The following is a 27,586-nucleotide window of genomic DNA, read 5'->3' on the forward strand; positions in this document are numbered from 1 at the left end:
TGTATCTGTAGGATGTAAGCTCCCTCCAGGTTGCAGCACCCACCAAATTTCCAGAAAAAGATACAGAGATCATGAATTCAGTGTCCTCAGCGGTGGTGTGAGCAATTAATAACACAAATAATGCAATGTTTAAGATGTTACGCATATTCAATTTTATTAAGAATGCACCCTCAGATGGTGCATTCATCCTACTGAAAAAGAAGTAAACACAGAGGTTTGGAATATGCACATTAATGACAAATCCTTCCTCCAGACATACAAAAAGAAAAAAAAAAAAAAAAAAAAAAAAAAAAAAAAGCAGGTGAACATTTCTGAAGGAAGCTCCAGCCTGCAGAGACCCCAAGCTAAAATCCCAACAGCTTCTCTATAGAAAGATCTTCAATGTAGAACCACAATGGGCAACACCCTGGACACTAGGCAAACCCCACTCAATGAGGGCACCTCAAGAGTTGAAAGAAAACATCCCCAAAAAAAAAAAAAAAACATCTTCTGCAGCCTGATAAGACACATGACAGCTCTTCATCCAGTGAGGAAATAAACGACACAAAATAGGAGCGGGAGGAAAAAGGATAAGACTGGAGGAAAAAGTCATTTCGTTTCAGACTGTTGAGGCACTCTTGGTTGAGTGGAGCTTCAGTGGCACTGTAAACTAGTTCAATACACATTCACTTCATTATAATCTTTCAAACAGCAGAAGATACAAGAGCGACATGAAAAACTACACTCGTTCATAGTAACAAAAAAATAAGCACTGTAACAGCCTTGTATGACAGATGCTTCTCCTGACCACTGGAACCTGCCAGGGATATTTATACAAGCTCTTTGACAACAGATTGAAACAACTCCTGGAGAGGTGAGATGGTCAGGAGAAGCTCTGTATCTAAATGTTATGAAAGGGGGATAAAGTTCACGGTGGATAAACTCTTATTTATCCATGTACAATAAATACGCTAGCCTACATTGGTAGCTTGCGATTTCTTTGGTGCCCCAGACATGAAGGGACACTGCTCAAAAGGGGGAAGGAACTCAAGTGAGCAGGGGGGTCAGCATTAGTAACAGACATGACAGTTCATTCTTCTTCTTTTTTTTCACAGTTAATTAGCTGAACATCTTTGCTAATGGTTGTGTTTGGGTTGGGGAATTCCCTCTTCTCTTATTTGGTGTAACAGCACACAAGTGGATGGTAAACACCATTTGTTACAAGGGGACATGGCTGAATAGGTACGACACAGACTCGCCGTTGTGAGTTCTACGGATGGCCTCTGCAAGGATCATGGAGATGTCAATGACCTGGAGAAAGAGAGGGTGAGAAGTTGTGAAGATAACTAGACTGCATCATTTGTTTACCGTCAGAACATTAATGACTATATTTAGATCTTTATGGAGTAAATATACCAGCTTACCAACTATACTAGCTTCTCAAACTGAGGATTTGCGTGTTTATTTCATATCATTCTAGCATAGACAAAAATCATAATCAAAATAACCGTGTGCAACCACACAAAAAACAAAGGTAAATGCTGTATCCTGACCTGTATTTTGGGACAATGTTTCATCTTTTCCTCCTGAGGGATTGTATTGGTGACCACCACAGCTTCAAAGCAGGCATTGTTGATGCGTGAAATAGCTGGACCAGAGAAGATGCCATGGGTTAGGATGGCATACACCTTGGTGGCACCAGCAGAAATTAGTCTGGGGAGAGAAACAGTATAATGCATTTATTACAGATCTCCACATCACTGGATATGTCCTGGTGTCTCTTAATGGAATTCAGTAATGACCTCTTTGTAGGTTAGTTTGACAACAGGATCATTTATTAACCACAAGTTTCAAATTTATGTACCACAAACAGCAAATGAAGCGGCTTACTTGTCAGCAGCATGACAGATTGTGCCGCATGTGTCGGCCATGTCATCCACTAGAATGGCGACCCGATCTGTCACATCTCCGACGAGAACCATGCGGTCTACCTCGTTTGCTTTTTTCCTCTCCTTGTGAATAAGAGCAAAGTCCACATTCAGCCTGTCTGCTATCGAGGTGACCCTGCAAAGGGAAAGCATAAGGTCTGTGAGTTAGAGCTGGTGTGTGTATCGACGTGTATAAAACTGTAATTGTACCATTAGAGCCCAGTCAGCGATAGGTACGGTCAACAAAAGTTTAATCTAAAGTAAATTCTGGAGGAGATATGCTGAGGTTAAGCTGTGCTCAAGGGTAGAGCACCTATGGTAAGTGGCCCTGGCATACCTCTTGGCTCCTCCTGCATCAGGTGAGACAATGATACAATTTTTCCATTCTGGGATGTTTTCTTTGATCCACTTCAGCACAGCTGGCTCTGCATACAAGTTATCAACGGGGATATCAAAGAATCCCTGGAAAAGGATAACACAGGTAAATGGACTGGGGTAACAGGAGCAGGACATATTCTACTTGTTGACATGTAAATGTAAGGCTCAGAGAGCCAGGTTTCTTAATGGTAGGACAGCAAATAAGATGCACTTCTGTTTAGGTCTGCATTTGTGCTGCTCACCTGTATCTGTGAAGCGTGCAAGTCCATGGTAATGATATGGTCAGCCCCCGACACTGACAACATGTTGGCCACCAGCTTGGCAGAGATAGGAGCACGGCTCTGCAATGAAAATAGATCTCTTCAGTCACATGGAATAAGTGAACTGACAAGCATGGCTCGAGTTTAAAAATAACACATAACTGAGAGCTTGACAATTCAGTAAAATTATACCAGTCAAATATTATCTCTTGAACTCTGTATATTTTATGTGACAGTATTCTATTTATGACCACCCATACTTTCACTTAGTATTTAACATATACTTGGGAGGGCTGATATGCAAAAACCACCAGTATGTAAATATCAATGCTAGGCTGACAGAGGTATTAGCTTTACATGTTGCTAGAGAGAGTTCAATATGTTACATGCAACACTATAACAAAACATATCCCAGTTGTACTGATTCATAAACATGCAAAACATTCCATTCATGCAATATGACTGAAATGCTGGAATGAGATCAAATAACAGGCAAATAGCTACACAAGGAAGAATGAGGTGGGAACTGCAGCTGATGCAGCAAAGCAAACAGACCGAGAGAAAGGAAAACAAGCCACAAAAAAAAAAAAGAAAGCAAATATGCCTTGTCGAGTCTGTGTTGATCGGTATGGCTGCAGGCTTCTTGTCATGATGCTGGATGGCAAATGGCATGACAGAAGTAATTAGACAGATATCCCTCACCCCCACCTTGTCCTTCTTGTCTTGCCGGGCGTACGGAAAGCAGGGGATGACGGCCGTGACCCTGGAGGCTGAGGCAATCTTGCAGGCGTTGATCATGATCAGCAGCTCCATCAAATTGTCATTGATCTCCCCACAGCCGCTCTGCACGATGTAGACATCTTCTCCACGTACGCTCTCCCCTATCTCCACGCTGCCAGAGGACAGAGGTGACAAGACAAACAACTCTTAGTGCCATGCAGCTAACACATCATGGCAGGCAGGAGATAAATGACACAGAGTAAACAATGGCTTCTGTCTACGAGTGATGTGATCTGCACAAGGGTTAAACTGGGAGAACTGAAAGGTGCTGAGTCAGAAAATGACAGCCTCGATATGATATGTGATAGGACATTATAATATCAGTTTACTGAGGCAGATCAGGTGGATTTGTTGCTCAGAATTAGCTGACTGGTTGTTAGGTAGTATGAGTCCTCAGCCATGCGTGGACTACAAGTTCCTAACAACACAGCGCGGCAATTTCACCGTGACACCACGTTTCTAATTAAATACATGTCGCTAGGCTACATTTGCGTACTGGACACACCTCTGATTAAAAGCTTATTTGAAGCGACAACAACAGATAACAACTCACCATGTTTCTTGGTTGCTAAATTTCTTGGTAACAACCTTCCCCAGCTCGAGACCCAGGCGGTCTGCTATTTTCTGAGACAGGTCCGGATGTGAGCTACCGCTGAATATTTTAATATTCGGCATTTTGTTGCGGTCCAGTGCGTCGTTCTGTCCAAACAGGCAGCGGCGGCGTGCAACTGTCGAGTCAGAGGGGTCGAAGAGTTCGAGGCAGCAACTGGAAATTGATCAACAGTTGATGAGCTACTCTTACAGAGCTAAAGTCTGTTCCCTACCTATCCACCATTATGTCCCACACATCACGCGTGCCTCTTTCCCTCCCGGGGCGGCGCGCACGCTTTCACTTACGTCGGGCCGCGTTGACGTCATTCCGGCCAGAGGGCTCGAAAGCAGGAGCACATGAACGCGCGTGAGTTGAGAGGGGTATATCCTTGGAGACACAAGCTCATTCAGACTAACTAATGATCGCCAAAGTGAGTTAAAATATAGCTGTACATATAAACCGAGTTTTAACTGACTCTTATCCTTGAGATTTACGTTTTATTGCCTCAAATAAATAATCCATTGTCCACATCGCTTAAAAAAACACGTATATTGGCTTTAAATGAACGTTAATGTTGGGAAACTGTTGACATGCCACCTCTGCGCCTCACTGCTGTTTCCGGGTCGTCTGAAAATGTGAATATTCACCACCTTTTTCTGGCATGTGAAGGACACTGCCGTGTTTATGCAAGCTACACTGCCAATATTAGCTCTATTTTAGATTTTAATCACAATATGATAATGATGATAATAATAGTATTTACCTAAACATATTCCAAGTGGAGTGGTAACAAAATAGCTTATTCCCCCGTGTTGACACAATCTAAATCCAGCTATCTCATTTTTGCAGGGACATGTGCCTGACACTCCCTTCAGGACCGACAACAGGGTGATTTTATGGACTAAAAAATGAGCGTCACCGAAATGCAGTGTCTATAAGAGGTAAGAATAAAATACACATTTGAAGGACACCACAGTTAATTTAACATTATAGGCCCTTTCAAAGTAGACATTTGACTTGTTAACATAGTAGGAAAAGCAGAGTTACTAATAACATTAACGATTGTTCTGCTTTATTCAAGTGTCACAGTAGGCCGTGACAGTGTGACAATGAGATGGCATGCACAATACTAGGACAGAAACTGAAGTAGCTAAAAGTAATTCAGCCTTCATTTTGCCGTTTACACCTGTGCTTTTCCTACTGTGACATGTCAAAAATGTCTACAGTGAATAAACTAATAGCTATTGAAGAGACATATTACTGAATGTTGAGGTTTGACTAGAGTGTAAAATTATGTGTGTTACACTTTCTAACATCCACAGACGAATGTATTTTCACTGGATTATCTTTTCTTGTTGTCAGTTTTGTAACTGAGCATAACCTCACTGCAGTGTTTTTGGCTTTTCAAATGTTTAGTACAAATACAAATAACACAGAAATACTCTATTCAAGTAAACTTGTCTTAACTGTCAGCAACACAAAAGCATTTTACCGTCAGCCATTGATGTTGTGTCAAGGCAGTGAGGTTTGCACTGTTGAGTCAACATCAGTTTTTGAGAAACTTATCCATTTAATATATCTTTGACATGACCTTATTTGTTTGATGTCATTCTAATGGGCACCCTGTCACTACTCCACAAGTTTTCTGCATGCAATGTCATTTCCAAATTCTCTGAAAGAGTTTATATAATATACTTTATTGCTCTTAAAACATGAGTTAACTTTGTACACAGACAGAAGACCACAGTGACGACAAGATCATTGACAGTAAATAAAAACAGAAATGAATAGGTGCACATAAAGAAACAATGGATTAAGCCATGGTGGGCTCATCATGTGAATGAAACACAGACAAATCCACACAGTTTAGCAAAGCAACTGAACAATGACAACCACAGAAAATGTTTATTATAATGTTAAAATGTTTAAGTGCTGATGAGAGAACATTGTCTGATATTTTTGTTTATAAAAATAAACATGTCCCATGCTTTATACTCATAATATACTCTTTAAAATATATGTTTTGCTATTAGTCTCTATGTTACATTACTACTATAAATAATTACCTTACAGACATGTTTTATCTTGTCCTTTTTACAAAATAGTGAAGAGTTTTAATGTTACAAGTAATGTTTTAAAAGTGTTTCTTATTCTCTCAAATATTTTATCTTATTATTTACATTAACAGTGTAGAATAGTACATTTCCATACTGAATATCATTTGCAAAACATTAAGATGTTGCCACCACGCCCTCTCATTTTTGCCTGTTTTTCCACCTTTGAGTGAGAAAGTTATCTGAACAAACAGTACCATCACCTTCAATGGTCAAAGTATCTGCCCCTGAAAGTCTAATACGTAAGGGAAAACATGCAGTACAGTGAAAGAGAAAACACTGCATATGGTTATGGAAGATGCCACATCAACAGCGAAGGAAAAACCATTAAAAGAGAGTGCCTATAAACACCACAAATGTGTTCTGAAACCAAGAAAACAGGTGCAACAAAGCTGATATCCTGTTTTCCTTTTTTTATTGAAGGTCAAATTGTCCGTAAAATCAAAAGTATTATTGGTGGGCTGTATTTGCTTTCACTGGTGAATAATCACATTGTGAAAGTGCAAAGGCATATGCGTATTTATAACCAATAACCCTAACCCTAAGCTTAACAAAAAATATTAAATGTAACTAGCTCAAGTTTACAGCAGTACTAAGACATAATCTGGTTAGAAAATATTAAGTGCAATTACTGTAAAATTTGTTTCTTACCAACAGTTCAATACCTTGATTCAAGGATGATTAAGTTAACTACCATGTCTTGGGGTGGATGTTTACTTCATACACAGTATTTAAACATTAGAGTTGGATTCATAGGAGCACTATATTGTTTCCAAATACATTTTTTGCAATTAACAGCAATATTGCCTATCTTGTCTGTAGCACTATAGCAGCCCAGTTGTCACCATTTACTTGGTTTCACAGCATTTTCTTTTAACAGTATGTCCATTATACATGTTAGACCAGCACAACTATAAAGCGTTTGTGATTCATTTCCAGGAATAACAAGAGGATGAGACACAAAGGAGATTTCAGACAGGGAACAGATGTGTTAGTTTTATTAAAATACATAGAAAACTACTTTGTGTGTTTCTTATATATTTGCTAGATTGCACAATGTATAACAGCACATAGAAAGCAAATTTGTTTATATTGTATCTGAAAACCTGAATAAAAACAAAGGATCTTTTGAAACGGGTAAGCTTTAGCCTTGAGGAGATGAATTATGTAAAACTGATGGTGGTGTAGACTCAAGTGAGTTTTTCAGCAGCAGAGTGGATAAAAAACACAGAATCAAACATTAAAAGATACATTTCAACTTCAGAGCTAATTTCAGAGGTTGTGCAAAATCCTAGTGATACGCTTACTCACTTGCAAGTGGATGGCTATATTTAAAACTATGATTCACAACATGTTAGATGCAAGTGAGCTATGGATCAGTGATGATGTAAAATACACTCTGTGCGTTATTAAGTACAGTGTGGATATTCCGTCTCTACAGCTGAGTGAGGTAACAACACTCATTACTGTACAGTGGATAAGACTGTGACTTGGGTCTCTGCTACATTATCTGCCCTGAACAGGTGTGTTTCATACCTGCACTGTTATAGTGAGAGAATGGGCCTCTGTCAATCAGTATAATTTAATATGTCATACTTGTCTTTCAGTGATTTTCATTTTCCAACACTGTGACTTACATTTTGACTCTTATATCAGTGTGCCAGACATTGTCAACATAGCCAACAGAGATCTCCATTTTGCATTACAACAGTTAGAAATGTCAACAAACACACACATCACCATCTAACCAACCAACGCTTTGGACTACGCAATTTACAGAAGTCGCTACTTGACGAGATCTCTGAAATATTTTTGTCCAGAGCATACATTTATTTCTGATGATTTGTTATAACTTTTATAGTTCTCTTAACTCAATACATTTCAAATATATTCTTTACCATTTTTTCTTCACAAAACTTTATATTATTTGCTAAGTAGACACAACTCAAATATACATTACATATAAAATATTATACTATAATGATTTATGTATATTGTGAATATTGATATGAGGTGATTAGCCCTGTATCACCCAGTCTGTTATAGGGTTCTTATTCCATTGTGCATTAGTTTGGTGTATCTTTATTTTTCAAAACAAGATCCACAAGGCTACCTCAGGGCCTGTAAACATGGGATGGAACAGCTGCATTGCAATTTTTACTGAGGATGATTCATTGCACGTCTTGTAAAAAATGTAAACAATAAATAAATAATGAATTTGGATAGAGTAGCCACCCACATTCTGGACTGTTGATTACATCCCTGCCAGGTTTATTTTTACTGGGCAGGCAGAGTTTTGATGGGTCGAGTGAGTGAGCTCATGTTATTGGTGTTGGAGGAAACTTGAGGGCTCACTGTCTTTGTCGGCAGGCTGCTTGAATGTCCCATTGATTCTTCTGCTGCACGCAGAAGCAAAGTGTAGTTGATAGCTACTTCCTCAACCTTTCTCAACAGCTGCAGCCTTTGGGCTTCTGAACGAACCCCCCTGACCAATTTAATGAAGGTTTGAGTTAGTTCACACAATACTTGAAAGCTAGCTGAGACAACAGCAAGCATACGTGTTGGGCTTTTTTCTACACTTGCCACTCGTCGACAAGAAGCTCTGAATTCTTTAAAGCGCACTGCCAGCTCCTGTTTGTACTCTGCAATCCGTGAGGGCTGAAGACGAGCTTCACCCTCAGCTTGTGGGCTGTTAGCACACTGACGCAGGATAGCTAGCAACTCATTAGCATCCAACTGGGCATTTAGGAAACCATCAGGTAAACTGAATGTTTTCCCCTGTAGAGCCTGTACCCGTGCCAGGCTCCCCTCCAATGTACCACAAGCTCTCAGGTCAATCTCCTGTGTCTGTGGCTCCTCCTCTTCCTCCTCCTCTTCCTCCCCACTGCAGTCCTCTGCATTAAGAACCTGGAGTGTTTTGCTTACTACGGGAAAGGTGCGTGAGTCTATCTCCATGCCTGGAAGGACCTGAAGGGGTATGGAGTATGAGAGCTCATCCTTCTCACTGCTTTCATCTGCTGCTTCACACTTCCTGTAGCAGAAACAGAATGAGCAGCATTTATCCTTATCATCACTGTCTTCACTGGGCAGGGTTAGCAGGACCTCACCAGTCCCTTCTTTACTTTCACACAGTAGCTCTTCTCCCTGAATGAAAAACACACCCTTTTTCCCCTTCCCCTCTGCCTGGTGAGACTGAGTGTGGACTGGTTCTACTGGGGTGGGCAGCCTCAGCCCTGTGGCCCTCACTCTCTCCATCTCCTTCTCTAGACTCTTAGCTTTGGGCTTCACCTCAGCATACACAGGTGTGCTAGTACTGTTATCCAGTTCTCCAATGCTGTATCGCCTCTGGAGCTTCTTGTATTGTGGAGCTCCCATGCAATCTGTTTGAGAAGTACAGGTAGGCAGGCAAGAGCCTGGCTCTCCCCTTGGCTCTCTTGACTCAAGACTGGTAGAGCGTATTCGTGTGGTCTTGATCTCTAAGGTCTGAGGTCTCCTTGTAGCACCTTGGGTGTGAGGGGCTTTGGAGACTGCTGGAGGGGTCTTCGAGATAGTTCTCTCTCTACCTCTGTGTTGTGTCTCTGTTGTTGAGCCAACTGGTGTGTCAGGTAGTCGCATGCCCCTACACATTCGCTTGCAGTCACAGCTGCGTCTCTGCTCCCTGGAGATACCTGGTGCCTTTAGGACAGGGCTGGTGCGGAGCTGGCAGGCGCAAGGAGTGCCTGAGGGCACAGGTGAGGATCCCTGGGGCAAAAAGTCTCCCTGGGATGACTTGGGTTTCAAGAGCTCCTCCAAGAACTCTAGCTCATACTGGCGAACTTTCTGCAACTGAGCCCTTCGCTCATCTGTTTCTCTTCGCATTCTTGCTGGGAACGTAGCTGAAAGAAGGTTTCTAAAGCTCAAGAAAGGGGCACTGCGCTGGGACTTCCCCTTACCACTACCTTGCTTCTTTGAGTCTCTGGCTGGGAGAGTGGACACCTTTTCTACAGATGAGCTAGGTGTCATTGGATCATCTAAAATTGGTAAGGATTTTAAGGGGCATTTCTGTGGCTCAGGGTGGGATTTGCCCTGGGAACCCTCAGTCTTGCTCTCAGCTGCTTCTTTTCTTTCTGCTTTTACAGGCAAACGAGGGGAGTACTTGGTTTGTATTTGAGGGCTGGGTTTTGCCAAACTAGGATCTGGTCCTACTCTAACTGCATTTTCTTTGCTGCTAGCCAGCTGGAGGCCTTTGGCCCGAAGACGCTCGTCATCTGTGGGGGAGGAGGACTGAAACACTACTACCTTCTGAACCTGTGGGTCTTTTAGTCTTAGTTGTGGCCCAGGCTCCTGTTGCACTGGGCATGTGCAGAAAAGGTCGTCAACTGGCAGAAGTTCTGTAGAGCTTGAAGGCTTCATGGTCTCGCTAGAGGCAGTCTCGGCATCTTGGCACATTTTTGTGGGGGAAATCTTGGCAGAGGAAGTTCTGTCCACAGGCAAGAGGATCGGTAAGGCTTTGTTGTTAGGGTCTGTGTTAAGAGGTGCTATTGTCTTTCCCTTCATACCCTCAGAAAGATTTTGGCACAGTGTCTCCCCAGAAGAATTTGTTAACTTCTGGTCTTTACTGACTTGAGCTGTCAGTGAAACATCCGACACTTTAAGTTCTTCAGGTGACTTAGAAGGGGGATCAGGGGTGTTTGCTTTGGTGGACTCAGAGTTTGTTTTTATTTCTGTTTTCTGTTCAGTGTGAGTAGTGTCTTGATTCCCCCCTTGCTCTGTCACAACACTGAGTATTGCTGAATCTTGACTGGGACTAACTTTAAAGGGAACAGTCTTGCTAAGGATTACTTGCTTGGGTGGACAGCCAGCACGAATTTGACCGACAGAGAAGGCCCCCGTCCCTATGGTTTTTGCAGTGCAGCCAGGGATAGCCAGAGGAAAGTCACGGCGGCAGAGAATACGTTCCTTGTTTATATGGTGAGCCAGCAGGTAGGCCTGGTTCTGATTCTGCTTCATAGCCGACACCATCTCAGAAACATCTGTCAATTCAGAGGAGTTGGTCTCATGGCCTGAGTCCAGTGATGACTCAGGTGTAATGGCAGCTAAGACAATCAGCCCTGAGGAGGAAGGCAACAAAGCATACTGTTAGGGTAATCAAGAAATAACAAATATTAATAACACAGAAATGTTAAAATGTTACGTCAGTGTTTTCCTGTAGTTTTTGAACCAGACATTTGGAGTGGATAAGCCTCATTTTGATCATAAATAACGAAAATAATTTTTAGAATAGTTTCAAAATCAGTCCTTCAGGATCAGATTTATACAATAGTGGGCTTGTCTCACCCATCCTTAAAGAACTGCAGCTTCTCAATGCAGATGCATTGGTGTGCTTAAGACGTGCAAAGACTAGCAAATTTCCTACCCTGACTATGTTCATAAATCTACTTGGCAAAAACAGTTTAGTTTTAATAACCTTTAAACTTTAAACAATGTTGTGTTATAGGGTTGCTTCCTCATTCATATATAACCTGTTGTTTTTCAGTTGACATGATATATACTATTTTCAGCTTGACTTATACTCATATTTTACAGGATTATTTGTCAATTTGTTCAGCATCCTGTAGATTTGAGGTAATCTCAAACCCTCTAATTTATATTATTATATGTATTGCTACCACAAAATTAAAGAGATTACAGCATTTTCTTGCCATTTCACAAGAATATTCACTTTGGTAATAATAAATATTATGTACTGCAAATATATAATGTAATATTAATTAATTAAAAAAGCAACATTTTATTGGGTTAGTGCTGCTTTTAATTCTTTGAATGAGATGTGGGCTGTGATATGACTGAGGTTGTTGACCTGCAGTCTGTGTTGGCTGTTGAGGGTGATGGGGGTAGTCCTCAGAAGCTGCCAAAGCCTCTAGCGCCTGTAAGGTGGACACCAGAGCATCATCAAGCTCCTGGGCATGATCTCGGACTGTTCTTGTGGCCACATTATCAATCAGTGTCACAGGCACATCTTCCTTTGCTTGGGCCATCTTCCCAGAGGCGACCCCTGGGCTTGCACTGGTACGAGCCTTCCTCCCTCTCTTTGAATCGTCCTCATCTGAACTGTTGTCCCTGAATCCAGGTGGTGGGGCAGCAATAGCAGGTGGTGGTGGTTGCAGCTTCTCTCCTCCACCATCTGCCTCCTCCTCGTCCTCCTCTTCATTCCCTGGGGGTGGAAGGGCCATAAGGTCAACAGCACCTCCATCTCGGGAGGCACAAGCACTGGAGCAGTGTTTCCCAGAGCTCCCACTACTGTTAGCTGCTGCTGACAGACCCTCTGCCCTAAGCCTGGCTTTGCAGGAGTCACAAAAATATCGTGAGTTTTTTTGGGATTGACCCATTGTTTGAGATCGGATTCTAAATCCTGCATTCTCCACTGCTGGGCTCTCTAAAACCCCAGCTATTTCCTCTGTACTCTGCTGAGTAGGATCTGACTTAGTGCGGGGCCGCCCAGCAGGCTCCTGAGAAATAAAGTTCTCATTGATGTCGAGTTCAGCTTCAGTGTGTGTTTGGAGCTCCTGAAATTGTTGTTGTTCTCGAAGGTGGACATGACACAGGCCTAGATGTTGAGGCTCTGCCGGAACTAGGGCCCTTGAAGACCCTGGCTCCCTGTGTGAGCTTTCTCTCTCGTCCCCTCGCCGACCTCCACTTGGCAAGCTGGTTGCCCCAGAACGTGGGTGGGCATGGTGGGAGCTTCTGTAATCTGAGGATAGAATTGTCAGAGCAGTGGAGAGTTTGAGGTGTTAAGAACTAGTGGGGATAGAGAAGATCCAGATGGGAAAGCAGAGGCGACAGCTGGTGGTCACATGGAGGTTATTTGCTATTTCAGAGATGGATGTTGAAAGTTGAAGTTTGTTTGAGGTTGGAGGGTTAGATTCTGGTGGAATGTGATGGCATGATGATCCTTCTTTTATGTGGACTACAGGTTGAAACAGCAGATGGCAGAGGATCTGTTCATGTTTGAACAGTAGATGTTTATGATTACAGCAAAAGTACAACTCACTGTAAAATTCCATGATGTTATTATCTCTTGGTAAAAAGAAATATGGAGCATCCCATTCCAATGAGTCAAGATGGAGATGAGAGGAAAGACAGCAGAGGGCGCCATGGGATGGTAGTTCCAGGATAACCTGGTTACTACAGGTAATGGTTTCAGTCGATGAAGAAGCAGATCAATGTCCATGTAGACTGAACATACAATGAGGACTGCCAAATATCACCTAACATGCAGTGTCTGATATGATTGTGAAAAAAAGACACTTTGACTCAGACAACTCTAAATGTGGGATATGAATGTTTCATCTGAAGCGTTTAAGTAAACAATGTTGTTTTCTGTAAATTCTTTGCATTTGATGTACACTGTGTACTCAGAACTTATGTTCAAAATTAACCCCTACAAACCAAGAAGACTTATAACATACCTGCCTTGGTCAGCTGAGACTGACCAGGGGTTCGAAAGTAGATGGTTCGTTTAGGGTCTACAAACAGCTTGTAGTAGCCAGAGATGAGGCACGCAAAGTTGCTGGCATCAGGCCATTCCATGAGTAAGACCAGGGGCTGCAGGGAGTGATAGGGAGGGGAATTAGGAGACTATTTAGGGGGCAGGCAATGAGTGTTGCCTGCTCATTTTGTAATGATCTGATGAAATAAAATTATTAAATTTTACCATTTATAGAGTCCAAAAGGGAACTGCAAAAGTCATACTTTTCCTGCAGTAAAATGGTCTGTCTTATTATTATCAGATGTTATTGTAGGATGCATCTTTATACACAATTGTAATACCTTGGCCTCATGGATTGTCACCTCCACACGCGCCACTCCTTGACTCTCTCGGTAGAGCTGGATCTTGGCAACCCTACTGAACTCAGCCAGAACTGTTGTGAGGTTGTTTTTCAGGTCAATCACATGACTAATGCCATGTCGAGGACCCACAAGTAATGTTGTAGCTGATTGTTTCTCATCCTGTAGGAAAACACAACTGGATTTATAGTTATTTGCCTTTACTCCCCACACTGGAATGTCACATTACACCTTTTCAACATCCTCTGTTTACCCCCTTGTGCAACTACATGCACAGCTACAAAGACACGCAAGGAAAATAAATGGAGCCAACAATCAAGTAAAAGGGAAACACGTGTGCCTGTGCAGAAAGATACAAAATTATATTACCAGTCCAACAGTGTGGAACAGTATTCCTCCAAAAGGTGGGAGGTCGTTGAGCACACGCATGTACTGCAGCTTTCCTTGGAGAGGAGGGACCTGTCAAAAGAATGATAAACAAGAAACTCTCATCTGTGAAATAGGAATCAACCTCCAGCACTCAGTATGTCCTCCCGGGGGCACTGTTGAGCCACAGATGTTGCTAATAAGGTCTTATGCAACAGTTACAGCTACAGAAATGAAAGGCTTGTCCTAAGATAAAGGACTGGTTATCTAGCAGACATAACCAGTAGTACAGTAAAATTAAATCTCCTCTAAAGAAGCAGCAAAGTATTGAGATTTAAATATTAATAATAATCAAGAGTATGGCAATATGACCAGAGGTCTCTATGAGTTGTGTTATAATAGCAGTAGTAGCAATAGTAGTAAAATCATCCACAAAGCATTGTCAGTGAGTGTCAAAATATTTTATTTGGAGAAACCTTGTTGCCCGATGGTGGTGGATGCTGGTACGTCTTCAGCAACTGAGACAGGGTCTTACACACATTCTTCTCCTTGACTGTTGGAAGTAAAGTGAGGGGTAGGAAAGGCTCTAGTCCCCACTCTTTTCTGTAATAGAGAGCAAAGTGTAGGTTGGTGGAAGTATATACAAAGAAAGAAGAAAAACAACAGTGTAGTAGTTAGTCAGAGTCCAGGGAAGATGTCATAACTGAGGAGACAAAGGAGTTTGTCTTCCCGCAGGAAGACACAATGTGCTTATATCCTTTACGACTCCTGCCTTGACATGGCCACCCTAAGTCTATTACAAGCAGAGTGGATCTGTTATGCTTCTGTGGTTGTGACGGCAGAAGCTAATTACTTGCTAGGTTGAGGTTTTGTAGAATAAATGAGCAAATTGAGGGAGAGATGTAATTTCACAAAGCAGTGGATTTCTTTGTCTCATAGCAACCTGGGGAAAATGATCCTTGAGTAATTTGAGTTTTTAATATTATTGGGATTAATTATTAATCATTTAGATATTACTGAATTAACAAACTTCATTGTGGGACTCACTGATATGCTACTTCTCAATGAGGTAAAAAATGCAATACATCAATTTTTCTGTGTAATTTCTCATAAGTTCATTTAAAAGCTAATTCACTTTTTGGACTCACTCAACATGCTTGAGAGAGATCTTCTGATTGGGCCTTGCAGAGGACACAGTGATGTAGATATGGAGTGCAGCCAAACGTAACGTGATGTCAGATTTCCACTCCATGCCAAAACGCTCCTTGATGACGTCATTGCGACTCTGTGAGGGCATGGTAAAATGTTTTGTAAACAGCTGATTGCAAACAACACTGTTAAAGACCAGAATTGCTCTGTAAGTCATATCATTAGTTTAATTGCAAGATTTGTTAGGCTTTTGGATATCTGCAGCTAATGTGAAAGCATTTTTTGAGGGCATGCAACAGGGCCATTGTGTCTAAAGCTTGACTCTGGCATATGCATCCTTTCTAACTCTAAAATCACTCAGCAAACAAGTAAAAACAGTAGAATAATACTACCTATGCATAAGAACTCATAGTCATTGACTCCCCATTGGTACCCTCTGCTCTTTGAGGACAGCTCTCCAACAGTGTCATGAGATTGAAGGACATCCTTTTAAATCCTCCTTTAATCCAGTGCTTTACCTGTATATAGAGGTACTCAAATGCAGCGGGGTCTCTTCTCAGCAGGTCCGCAGGGTCCTTTGGGAAGAAGCAGATGCGGAACAGACACTTCATCCCCTGGAAATACGTTCTGTGCACCACCTGAGGGGATATGACAGTATCAGCCAGATAACAACTACATCTTTGACATTAGTCACCCACATGTATCACTGTATCATCTTCCATAAGTGAACAGGGAGTAGACTCAATTCACAATGCCACAGTAAGTTACAGTATGTAGTTGCTTCTGTCAAGGTGAAGAAATGCAAAGAAATGTAGAACCATAAACCAACCAATGATGACAACAACCTCGAACTATTATTAATACAAAATATAATGAAACAGATGAAAAACAAAGAAATGTTATATGCATCCAAAATTACAGTTTCAGTGATCCAGAATGTCATCTGGAGATTGTTCTCCTGACAGAGTATGATCAGCAGTGCATCTGACAGACATAAGATCAGCAGAGCCTCACCACACAGAACTCTACCTGTTGCGCATTTCTCCAATAAAGACAAGATCAAACCCAGAAATCCACACAAAACCTCAGAAATGCAAACCAAAAGGCAACTATAACCTACACATGTAATAGTTTGGAGTTGCTTTTATTGCTTTGATACTGCTAATCATGTAAGAACAAAGAGTTTGTAGACACATCTTATACTCATTTGGGTTTGGGTTTCTTACATGTGTCAGAGGCTGATTCTCCTGCAGCAGATGCAACCTCTGATTCTGGTCTAGACCACCTGCCTCCAGTACCAAGGCAAAATGCTCAATGTAGCGCAGTGAGAGGCGGTCCTGCAGGGAGGAAATCACATCCTGGAAGGGGAGAGATGTGAACAGATTAGAGATTGGAATACATTTCCACCTCTAGAATATGTTCTACTGCCAGTAAAATATATATTTGATGTATGGAAGCTATTTTTGCCGTGAATTCTCTCCATGTTTAAACAGAGTAGTTTGTCAAATTGATATCCTTGTGATGGGTTTTTTCTGTTAAGGCTTTTTACTTTGATATCATGTTTGTCATTTTGTACAATAGAGAGCCTCCAGAGATATTCTTTATTCTGCACAGTGAGCGCATCCTATTTAAGAGAATAACAGCTGCGTGTCGGGGTGTGCAGGGCAAACTTTTGCTCTTGTGCAGATCAGTATCTATGAATGATGTAGAGCTTTTCTCATATCCTTTTTTAAAAACACACAGAGAACACTGTCTGCAGGGAAATTCACGTTTTATCACATCTTACTGTGAGCTATGCCTGAGGATAACGTTCCATAATTTCTTTGCCCTCTTGCCCTATGGAGGCTCATTAAGAGCTGTAAAATATATACACCAATGATTTGCTCTCCATAAACAATTTAATTGACAATTGCTGATGTAACTCAAGCAACAGCTGCCCCTGAAAAACAGGGATATGCAGTTTTAACTGTATTGACCTGTGTGGTTTGCATTAAATGACGCCTGGGGAAGCCACACAGTCAACTGAAGGACCCACAGAATGCTATAGATTGTAGTCTAAAATACTACAGGAAAGCTTCTTTAGTTGACAGGCAGTCTACTTGTGCCATTGATTTAATCTGTGGTATTGTTTTATTGATCTGAGCCCTCTTATTATGCTGAAATTCCATTTAATTAGGCTGACAGGAGAGAGCTTCCTCCATTTCTCCTTTAAAGTGCTGCTCTGTTTCTCCTTTCCCCCCTCACTCTCCCTCCATGAGCAGAGGAGAGATTTGTGAAATCTAATAGAGTTCGTCTAATGAGTCTGCTCAGAGATGTCAGACTCATCTTTGAGGCTGATATAGAGACAGAAATGACCTCTGTCTGACTGAATTCATTTGCTGCTTTAAAACCTTAATCACATTAATGAGATTTTAAATTCCAAAAACTGAGAGGATGGCTTTTCACAAAATCTGAGCTGTTTTCTCAAAACAAGTACTTATTAGATATAAACTTGAGAGTGAGGACACTTGAATGATTTTTGATTAAATTGTTAGTAAGCAATATCTGAGAAAGTGCAACTGGGTTATATTGGTGATCACTCCATGAAGTTCCAGAACATACTTTGAGTTCTTATATATAAAGTTAAAAAGCCATAGAAATTCAACATTACATCACGATAAAGCCTCCAAAAGCTCATCTCTTTCAGACAGCTAGGGATCTTTCTCACAACACAGACATATTATCAACTTTCAAGATAATATGGCAAACTTGTTAGCAAACCATTTACACATTCTCCAGATATGAAGCAACATTATCATTCATCATTGGTCACCTGATGAATGTCAGTCCAATATTCACTCTATATGCTCCATATATTCACCTAGCTAGTTGCTAACTGTGTCTGGATGGGCAGTGTACAGTAACTTTTTGGTCTGAAAATTGCCTTCTATGACCAAAAATGTTTGCATAAACTCAAACAGTAAAGTTGCGGGCCAGACAGCTAACCAATAAGCTGAAAATTGATTTTAAAAAACTTGGCTGAGGGAAACTGTGGTGTCTGGTACTGTTTCCCTGTGGGCTCATCACCATGAATGACCTGCCTAGTCATTTGATCCATTGCTATTATAAATGTATTGATTATACCGGCTTTACGTCAAAATAATAATAATGATGACATTGCTCAGCTGCCCTGGTGGACCCATTCATACACATGTGGACAACAGACTCTAAATCCAGTTGTTTGTGCACAGCTGCAGTGAATACATACCCTAACAGTGGTACGGCTATCAAACGTAAAGGACTTAATCTGTCCATTCTCCAAGAACACCTTCAACACATTTGGTATGAGTAGCAAGGAGTCGTCCTTGAGCATTGTCTGAAAGAGATTGAGGGAGAAAACATCTTTGGTCTAGTAAAGACAAAAAATTGATGGTATGTGTGACAATGTTCCAAAAGGATAATCAAGAATTATTTGCACAATACAAACACAATCAGCTGTAATGGTAGGTTTGTACTTTGCTATTGAGTGAGGATCAGTAAAAAGCAGGCAAAAGGAGGAGAGTTAAGAAACACAGAGTAATACTTTCATTGAACTCTGGACACTCTGAGAAGGAGCAAAACTCTGCCTCAGGATGCCCACCTCATGCATTGTATCAGGATCAAAGAAGGGTTTATTCAGTTTCTCCAGTCTATCCATTCAATATGTATGCCATGCAAAGAAAATTGGATGGTGGGATTGAAAGCACTCACCAAAGAGTTGCGTGTGAGGAGGAATAAGAGGTGAGGCCTGATTCAAGGTTACCGCTCATACTCAAAGCGCTCGTTAGAAGAAAAGTTACGATATGCTGTTCACTTCATTCTTGCAAGGATGTGATGTGATGGGCACTCTCCTTTCCCTGTCGCTGTCTACTTTTTTTTCATCTAGCTAAGGGCTTTTTAAGAAAATGACTCAGCTCTCATTATGTGGTTTCAAAGAGCCACAGTTGTGATCAGAGGAAAAGACGGTATCTTAATCTAATAAGACAGACCTGAGGGTTTTAATGTGACATGTGGCAAGGATGCAGCAGGAAACAGCCTTGCGGCCCAAATGAAATCCTCCATTATTCTGGACCAAAACAAAATAAATCCTTATCTTTTTTCCTGTATTTCTCCATTTTTTTTAATCTGATGATGAGATTTGTAAAAACAGACATTACTCATGACAGTAAAGGGATGTGAAAGGGATGTGAATTTATTGCAACAATATATTGCAGCAAATGTATTTAGTTGGAATAGAGAGAGTTGTGTCCACAGCAGATGCCCAGCAGTCTGTTTTTGGAGAACTTAAGTATTCAGATTGCTCAACAAGCTGTTCCTCTTTGCAGATTGGAAGTGACTAAAGATTGTGTTATGAACAGATCTTTCTCCATGTTGCAGTATTGAAGTGAGGGTGCGCCAGTGAAAAGACACCACAAATGGGGTCCATCGCTTCCCATTGTAAGCCACTACCTTTGCCCTTGTTAGTGAGGGTGAGCTGGAGCCGATATGTTGCATGCAGGCAAAGTGTTATGAGGGGCAAATCACAGCTTAGTGCCACGGCCTCATCTCTTTCCCCTTCTCACTTTCTCTCAATAAGCAGCAGGCTAAATGGCCAACACTAATAAGCCTTCAGATGATCAATAGCAGCCTGTGGCTCCTGATCACTGGGCAACAGGAATTAAGAAATGTCTTGCCAAAGGTTGGGGGTTGGTGGCTGAAATATCTGATCATTACCAATCATAGCTTCTCCCTCCCATCGCTGCATCAACATCAATGAGATTCACAATTGCGAGAGAGAATTGGGAAGGAAGATTGAGGAAGAGAACAGATCCAGCCTTCCTGTTGCTAACACTTATTGAAGCCGGTGGCTTTTGCTGGCTTGATTTAGATCTACTAAAGGAAATCTATGGCTTTCACATGATGTGTACTGCTGGTGCTGTCAGGCTGGAGTGGATGGTAAAATCAGTGGGTTGCCTAACACTCTGCGTTGGCTTAATCCAAAGGTTATCAGCGACCTGGTGGTCCATGTGATGAGCAATCCTGTTTTCTACCTTCTTCCATTTAGTTGAGGTAAATGGGAAATAAAATGATGTAATACCCTTTCCCCCAACTCCTGATTCTTTATTGATTGTCCGTTGCTTGTCATCTTCATTCTCTCACCTTTTCCCCCCATAGATCCATGATTGACCACCAGGCATGAGGGGCTGAATGAAAATGTTTGCGGTGGGGAGGGGTGCTAAATCTTTCATTTTATAAAAAAAGCAATACCCCTCAAGTGTAATAAATGTTTTCTTTGGACATTTTTTAAATAAAGAGTTTCTGAATAAGCGCTTATAAATACCAAATGAATGTAACTATTTGATCTCTTTTTTATATAATGGATCTCAGAGGTCTGAAATAGAATAGGAATATGGGGTACAAAAAATATATGGCCCTCCTCTACTCTCTCAAGAAATCAACTCCCATCCCTTTTAAAATTATAATACCTTATCTGTTTTCTGACCCTACCACCCCACCCTATTAATCAGGTGAGAAAAGCTCTGTCACATGTGGCCAAGAAGCAAGCTAGGACCCCAACGCCCAGAAATAACTAACATTTCTAAGTGATACTGTGGCTGTTTCCAATATGTTTGAATGCCTTTGAAAAGAGGTTCAGGTTGCTCCTGTAAGAATTTAAATCAGTCAGGAAAGCAATTTCTTTGAGGCCAAACTACTGGATCAAAAGCACACATGCATACACGCAAACTCACACACATGCACAGGCTCAGACTGAAATAAAAGGGTGAAAAGAGGATACTTGAAGCTTTTGCAATTGCTGATCAAACAAAAGAAATGCACAGCGGGAGAGGGAGAGACGGGGTGGACAGCGCGCGTTTGCATGCATGTGTCACACAGGGACATGACAAGTTGAACTTACTGAGTCTGGGTCGCTGATGGACACTTGCTCTGAAAAGCGCACTTTAGGCGGGTTAGTTCGCAGGCGGGCCTTTTTGGCTGCACTTATGAAGGCAGACTTAGGTGACTGAGGATAAGGGGAAAGAGAGAGAGAGGAACTCTTAAATCAGCTTGAAAGAAGAGACGTAAATGAGAGAAAAGCCCCTGTGACTGCCGGTGCTAAAGAGACGTGTGTTGGAGAGCCTGGCTAACGTTGCTGCAATGCGACAACTGCAAACCTGCTCTATACATGACACTCACCTGCTAAACGTTTAACGTTAAATTTTGAAATTGTCTTGCTTATTGGTTTGAATGCAGAAACGATGTCAGCCACTTCATCAAAGAGGAAAATCCCTTCTGAATAGCTACATAACTAATAAGGTCCCAAATTATGAAATTGAAAAAAGAAATCTGATTTAAATCTTTTTGCATCTTCATATCAGTATGTCATCATCTAAAAATATCCAGTGCACTTAGTTGGCTAAATGAAGAATACATTTCTATTTCCTCTTTATGGATGGATGAACACACAATCTTTATTTAATAAATTTCATGTAGGTGTTTATGTGCCCATGTGGAGCTGTTCTGAAAGGGGTTACCAGGAAAAGAAATTACTCTAATGTGTAGGCATGGCCATGAATACTAATATATGTCTGCAATGTATTACTGTGCTCTGTTGGAACAGAATACTGCACAGTGTCTCTGTATGATTCAGAGTGAAAGGAAAGGTGTTAAGACTGATGAAGAGTAACAGGAATCCTGAGGGAGAGGAACATGAAAGAGAGAGAGTCCCATTATACTACCTGATGGGGCTGCAGCACAGTGAGAACTATAGTGTCTTTGCAGCGTCTATGGAGAGACAACAGAGAGTGGAGTGGGTTAGGTAATGCCACGGACAGCACAGTATTTAGAGAGCTTCTCCAGTTTATATCTGCCATTTCCTCGCTGTCCTTCAGCTGCAGTAAGGACTGACTCATCCACAGGTTTGTGTTGATGTAACGCATCACCAGCTATAAGAAACAGTTTGTTCCCTTTGATCTGCCCGTTTACCCGCGTCCTCTTTTCTCCCTCTTGCCCCTGCTGCTTGTCCTGATGGGCCCTCCCCCTCCCTCCCTCCCTCCTGGGACAGTAAAGGATGTTACCTTACAAGGTCTATGACTCTCTCTCGGGGCGCGTCGCTCACCGTCTCCTCGTTAATGGCCAAGATCTGGTCTCCAGGGAGAAGCTTGCCAAAGGAGGGGCCGTCTGTAGATGAGATGTGACACACAGCCAGCATACAAAGTCATATATACATACGGTAAAAAAGGGAAGTTTAATTTGAGTCATTATCAGATCTACTTAAAGTGCCATCACTCTCCCTATATTCTCTCTATCTGTCTCTCTTTCTCACATACATACACACACTAACCAGCAGAGACGGAGCGTACAATGACAGGCCTCTGGCTGCCTGCAATGAAGCCAAAGCCTTGAATCGGGTGGCGCTGGATGGTGACCTGTCGAGCTGAGGCAGGACTTAGGGTACCACTGTCCATACCATCTTGGCTCTCCTCTAACATTGCAGAGCTGCAGAGTAAATACACACACATGCACATTTGTATCATTTAAATAGCCAATAAATATCCACAGGCATTTTTAAAATCAGAGTGTGAAATGTGCAGTTTGTACAGGGGTAAAAAAAAAAAAAAGTGTACCTGTCACATGCATTCGTGTGTCCATCCTGGACCTTGGCCATCCCCTGAGAGGAGGGAGCAGCATGGGACACGGTCGCACTGCAAAGGCCTCACTCCGTTTTGCAATCATTCACCTGCATAATAGAAAAGAGGCAACAGGGTTGCAAGCAATAAGAAATAACATACCCTGCACACCTTGGAACACAGCTACACAGAAAAATAAAATAAATGTGAGGGAAAGAAACGTAATATTCAAAATCACAATTCCCGACATCCTCCACAAGTTACATTTTTCTCATCGCAAGGTTCTACATTGTGATGAAAGATGCACGAGATGGAGGCAAAAATGTAGGTATTTTCATCACAAATATATTTGCTAAAAGCATCTCTCATCTGAAGTCTGCCTTTAGAGAACCTGCAGCTATCAAGGACCCATAGCATAATGCACACAGAGTATAAAACACATTAAGGCCTCTGAATCTGCCAGTCTCTGCCAGTGTGGACTAAGCTACTGCTGTGAACCACACATGCTCTTTTACAGATGCCTGTGTGGGAGGCAGCGAAAGCAAGATTACTGAAAGACTGTGTGTGAGTGTGTATGTTGCACATGGGTTTCTGTGTTTGTGGCAGAAAAATGACTGGAGGAAAAAAAAATGGGATGGAAATGATTGTGTGAAGGCAAGAGAGCCAGATATTCATGTTCATATCTGTGATCTAGGACTGTGATGATTGCTGACTAAAGATGAGACACTGATTGTGATGTTAATGGCGCAGATGGGCTAAAACAGAAAGAGACAGATAAAGAGCATAAGTACTGCACAGGATTATTAAGCAGGGATACACTGTTGAGAGCAAATACCTTTTTGAGAGCCACAGGCAGAGAACAAACTGTCAGTAACAGGAGGCTGAGTCGCATTAGTCAATAGTTCAGATTCATATTCTTGTCACTTGTTATTTCTGATAACAGTGGCTTATGGGGGAGCATGGCTCATTTACAATTGCAGTGATGCATTACTGATCTCTACCTTGTGTCATGGTATCAGATGAGGGTTGATGTATTGTAGATAGGCTTCATACTGAGTTCAGTCCATGACTAAAAATCCATTATGTTATGTGTGCTGTGAATTTCAATTATACTATACTAATCATTTAAAAAGATTAGATTTAAATAAAAAAATTCTATATTCAATATTCAGCTAACTTACAAAGGATCATCTGTCTGTATCAAAGGTGCACAGCGCTGACAAATGATGCCGCAGCAGCTGGTTCTGCCTCTAAAAAGGATTACATGTTTTTGATTGAGGATGATTATTTTCCCCTTTGATTCTCCCAATGGATTCTGACAGTGCACTTCTCTCCCCATTTATTCTCCCATTTTTTTCTGTCCTTCTAATGTCTTCCTCTTTCTGCCATCTGTCCCCCTTTCCAGTTGCTGGAAGGACACCCATTCTGTTGGATCTTCGAGGAGGAGCCAGCGACTGGCCGTTCATCAGGTATGTGTGTGATTGCCAGGAACTCCTCGGCACCTCCTCTCCAGGGCAGAGTAGCTAAGATTTGTGACCTCTGCGAGGAGACAGTATAAATATCCTTGTTGTGAATAGCCTACACTTACACCTTTGTCCGTTATACACGGATCCCTTGTGTAGTCTGATCCTTTTTTTTTTTATACATTTCAAGATCAAATAATAAAACTAAAATACAGCTGAAATGGTGTAGCATTGTCATACAAGCATACGTAACTGTTACTGAATAGAAACAAAGGAATATATCCTCCTCTGTCGGTTTTTGTCCTGTGGCTCTGTGGATACTGCACAGCTTTAAAATCCTCACATAATTTAGAGATGAGTTTTGGCATTCAAAATAAGTGGTGAGGAAGAACTGAACAGAAGGGAGAGCGATGAAGGTAGCCGGGGGACACTGAAGCTTACACGTCTGCAAAGATAAACAGCCATTCAGCAGAGGGGCCGACCTTTCACTGAGAGAGGACACTGAGGAATTCTGTCAAGAAATGATCCCCAAGGGCATCGGCAGGCCTGCCCGTTGCTATGACTACGGCTCTCGGTAGCTTGTCGAAGCTCGGGCGAAACAGAGGGATAGTGGGTGGATGAGAATAGTGATGCGGCCACTATGGGAGAGAGAGGACCAGGCAGATGCTCTCCAATCACCCTGCAGCCACTGTGGCCAGATGCCAACATTTCCTTGGGCACGGGAGGTCAGGGCAACAGATACCTGCTCTGCTCTACTGTCCCAGTCTGCAGCAGCTTACCAGGCCTCGGGGTCTGGGAAGAATGACCTTTTACTTACTGTCCTCCCAGGCCTGCATTCTAACAGGTTTATCATTAGCTCAGGAGGGACACTGCATTTCACTGTGCTGCAGTGCTGAATAGTTTCAGTTGCAGTGAGATCAGGCATTCAGAAGTGAGAGCCACAGGCTGAATAATTGTTGAATTGCTCAACTACCCAACCAACCGGCCAGCTGTCTTTATTTCTTTCACTTCTTCCAGTTATATTTCCTGTTTCTGGCTGGATTCTCCAAAGACTTGGTTCAAGACAGCCGAATGGCTGAAGTGTGTGAGTGACAGTCCGGAAACAACTACCAGATCTGACCTGCTACATATCAGGGATGCACTTGGGGACAGAGTTTTATAAATCAATAAAAGATTGTAAAATCAATTACAAAAGTAACAGACAACAGGGTTAATATGAGGAAGGCATTACAAGAGAGCAGACAGATTGTCACATTCAGTAGAGAACCAAGTCGAAGATAAAACCCAGATTTTCTATGGATAAAAAAAATAAATAAATAACTGATGGTCAAATGTTCTTTGATACATATAATTACATAAATCAAGCCCATTTAAAAATTGCTTCAAATGCTTCTGTGGGATTGAATTGCGTTATTGTGAAGAGAGTACCAGCCCATAGCTGCTGCAGAGACTGTGGAAACTGGAATGGACTCTGCAGGAAATTTGCCATGAAAGGAGGCAAATTAGTTTAGTCTGAGAGCAAAGATGAAGGACATCTTAGCCATTGTTAATACAAATAGTAAAAGCTGAAAGCTGTTTGACGTTTTGTGTGGTGAACAGCATGCACTTAAAGTCTCCACTGCCAGCCAATGCATCTGCTCAGTTTATTCAGCTGGTTTTTTGTTTTTGTTTTTTCTTCGTGTAGCCTAATTTTCAATTCCGTTTGTTATTCGACTTTCACTTAAACTGTTCTGTGGACGTTGTCTTCCCTTGTTGATACAATTACTGTCATCCTTGGCTAATAGAGTATGAAGCTGAAGAACTTTATTTATTGTGTACGTCTGTCTGGCTCAGGTCATATCAACCACAGGAGAAGATTATTGGTTTGAAACGATATCAATCTTTTAATGCTAAAAACCTCTCAAATCTGACTTTCGTGGTTAAATCTGATAGAGTTAGTTGATGAGTTTAATGTGTAATTTCATATCACATCACAACACACAAACACAGAAGAAGTGTAATCTGTGTCATCTTGAGTTTGATGTTTAAACCTAATTGCCTTGCTTGGTAAATTAGGCATTGTGAACATGACTAAATGCATTTGTGGAAAATACTGTGGAAAAATATGAAAAATGAGTGTTGTTTACTGTATGTAGCCTAGTGAATTAAATAGCTATCTTGTCAACAGGCATACTAATAAACAGGACACACTGATTTATGCATTTAGGCTAAATGAATGCAACATTATTTCTGCTTGTGCAACATTATCCAGACGTAATTAGTTTAGGCTATTCCCAAGTGCAGGAGTTGGCTTAGCCTTTTAGATGCCGCATCTCAAATGTAGATTCTTAATCATGGTTCAATAGGAATTAAAGAGTCCATCCCAGTGACAATTAGCATGGCACTCTAAATTATCTGGCTACTTACCCTGTTGATGCTTCAGGAATTATCACTTATTTTACTGTTGCGCTAATTGTTAATCTCTCTGATTAACTGTGTCTGGTAAATGCCTGAATTATAAATTATAATTTGAATCAGAGATGGAATCAGCTGCAGAAACTTGGGAGTTGTGCAGCACTAATTGGAAACTGAGGAGAGTCATAAGTGACTGTATGTTATTGGATCATTGCCTTGCAAAGCCAGACAATAGGTGAGGGCTATTGGAGATGTTACAAGCAAGGACTTTAGTACTATCACAATGATTATTTATGACTGACAAACAGAAAAACAAGGAGAGCTTATATCCTCTTGCCAACTAAATAATTCATGAACATGGATACCAGCACTGGCATTTTGTGAATTCATTTTGGTTTTCCCTTGTGAGGAGTTTGCTCTACCTAGTTGTGTATTTCTCTGTTTGTTGCTCAGTTTGTGGTGGAACCATAGTATAAAACTACTCTGAGTGAACTTAATTTTGATTATGCAAGCTGAAACTTTGTATGGCAGCGGTAAACTTGCATAGTAGGGGTGTGGTTCTGTATGGCAGTGGTTGATCCACCATTTTGATCCAGGCTTAAATCTCTTGACCACCATTGGACAACATTTTGTACACACACACACACACACACACATAAACAAACTCCTGAACTTTAATACTTGCCTCTATAGTCATAAAAGCTTTGTGCAAATTAATTTGTATCTTAAAA

At 41.4% G+C, this 27,586-nt stretch overlaps 3 protein-coding genes and 1 long non-coding RNA gene across 6 annotated transcripts in view; 1 reads left to right on the plus strand and 3 right to left on the minus strand.

The window, feature by feature from the left end:
• Positions 1–128: 128 nt before the first annotated feature.
• On the minus strand, positions 129–4,183 carry prps1b (phosphoribosyl pyrophosphate synthetase 1B). 2 transcript variants are annotated; one of them, XM_018675698.2, is made up of 7 exons: positions 3,879–4,183; positions 3,248–3,437; positions 2,528–2,626; positions 2,245–2,369; positions 1,870–2,043; positions 1,533–1,692; positions 129–1,290 (listed from the first exon to the last, which is right to left on the minus strand). In XM_018675698.2, the coding sequence occupies exons 1-7, from the start codon at positions 3,998–4,000 to the stop codon at positions 1,198–1,200; spliced, it is 963 nt and encodes a 320-aa protein (XP_018531214.1). In that variant the 5' UTR covers positions 4,001–4,183; the 3' UTR covers positions 129–1,197. The 2 variants fall into 2 exon arrangements, with proteins under 2 accessions (XP_018531214.1, XP_018531215.1); XM_018675699.2 differs by having other exon boundaries at positions 3,254–3,437; positions 3,879–4,181.
• Positions 4,184–4,232: 49 nt separating this feature from the next.
• LOC108882919 (uncharacterized) lies at positions 4,233–26,573 on the plus strand. The gene is made up of 4 exons (XR_007813661.1): positions 4,233–4,347; positions 4,767–4,858; positions 24,404–24,467; positions 25,479–26,573. It is a non-coding gene; the product is annotated as an uncharacterized LOC108882919 (long non-coding RNA).
• Positions 4,866–18,728, minus strand: frmpd3 (FERM and PDZ domain containing 3). The gene is made up of 10 exons (XM_018675687.2): positions 18,621–18,728; positions 16,600–16,731; positions 15,892–16,011; positions 15,373–15,509; positions 14,701–14,827; positions 14,228–14,317; positions 13,841–14,020; positions 13,480–13,615; positions 11,871–12,761; positions 4,866–11,121 (listed from the first exon to the last, which is right to left on the minus strand). Exons 1-10 carry the CDS (start codon positions 18,723–18,725, stop codon positions 8,309–8,311), a joined length of 4,731 nt encoding a protein of 1,576 aa, XP_018531203.1. The 5' UTR covers positions 18,726–18,728; the 3' UTR covers positions 4,866–8,308.
• Positions 21,216–27,586, minus strand: part of LOC127142698 (FERM and PDZ domain-containing protein 4) — a 68,268-nt gene continuing 61,897 nt past the window's right edge. The window contains exons 3-7 of one of the 2 annotated variants that reach the window (XM_051072222.1): positions 22,996–23,108; positions 22,713–22,867; positions 22,452–22,549; positions 22,108–22,153; positions 21,216–21,392 (exon numbers count right to left, since the gene is read on the minus strand). In XM_051072222.1, the coding sequence (XP_050928179.1) occupies positions 21,385–21,392; positions 22,108–22,153; positions 22,452–22,549; positions 22,713–22,867; positions 22,996–23,036 (348 nt within the window). In that variant the 5' untranslated portion in view covers positions 23,037–23,108 and the 3' untranslated portion in view covers positions 21,216–21,384. Of the gene's footprint in view, positions 21,393–21,927; positions 22,154–22,451; positions 22,550–22,712; positions 22,868–22,995; positions 23,109–27,586 lie in introns of those variants that run through there. The other variant, XM_051072223.1, reaches the window with a different exon arrangement.

This window comes from Lates calcarifer, linkage group LG8 (genome assembly GCF_001640805.2).
Source record: "Lates calcarifer isolate ASB-BC8 linkage group LG8, TLL_Latcal_v3, whole genome shotgun sequence".
In the NCBI taxonomy this organism is placed as follows: domain Eukaryota; kingdom Metazoa; phylum Chordata; class Actinopteri; family Centropomidae; genus Lates; species Lates calcarifer.

Bases quoted from the DNA above. Each gene is read 5' to 3' on its own strand.
- prps1b (XM_018675698.2), bottom strand. From the start codon at position 4,000: ATGCCGAATATTAAAATATTCAGCGGTAGCTCACATCCGGACCTGTCT. The intron at 2,370-2,527 runs GTGAGCAGCACA...ATCCTTTTCCAG, and splicing joins TGCACGCTTCACAGATACAG to GGATTCTTTGATATCCCCGT. The intron at 1,291-1,532 runs GTCAGGATACAG...CTCTTTCTCCAG, and splicing joins AACATTGTCCCAAAATACAG to GTCATTGACATCTCCATGAT.
- frmpd3 (XM_018675687.2), bottom strand. From the start codon at position 18,725: ATGCTCAAGGACGACTCCTTGCTACTCATACCAAATGTGTTGAAGGTG. The intron at 14,318-14,700 runs GTTTCTCCAAAT...TTCTTTTGACAG, and splicing joins CACCACCATCGGGCAACAAG to GTCCCTCCTCTCCAAGGAAA. The intron at 14,021-14,227 runs GTAATATAATTT...GTTTTCCTACAG, and splicing joins TGTTCCACACTGTTGGACTG to GATGAGAAACAATCAGCTAC.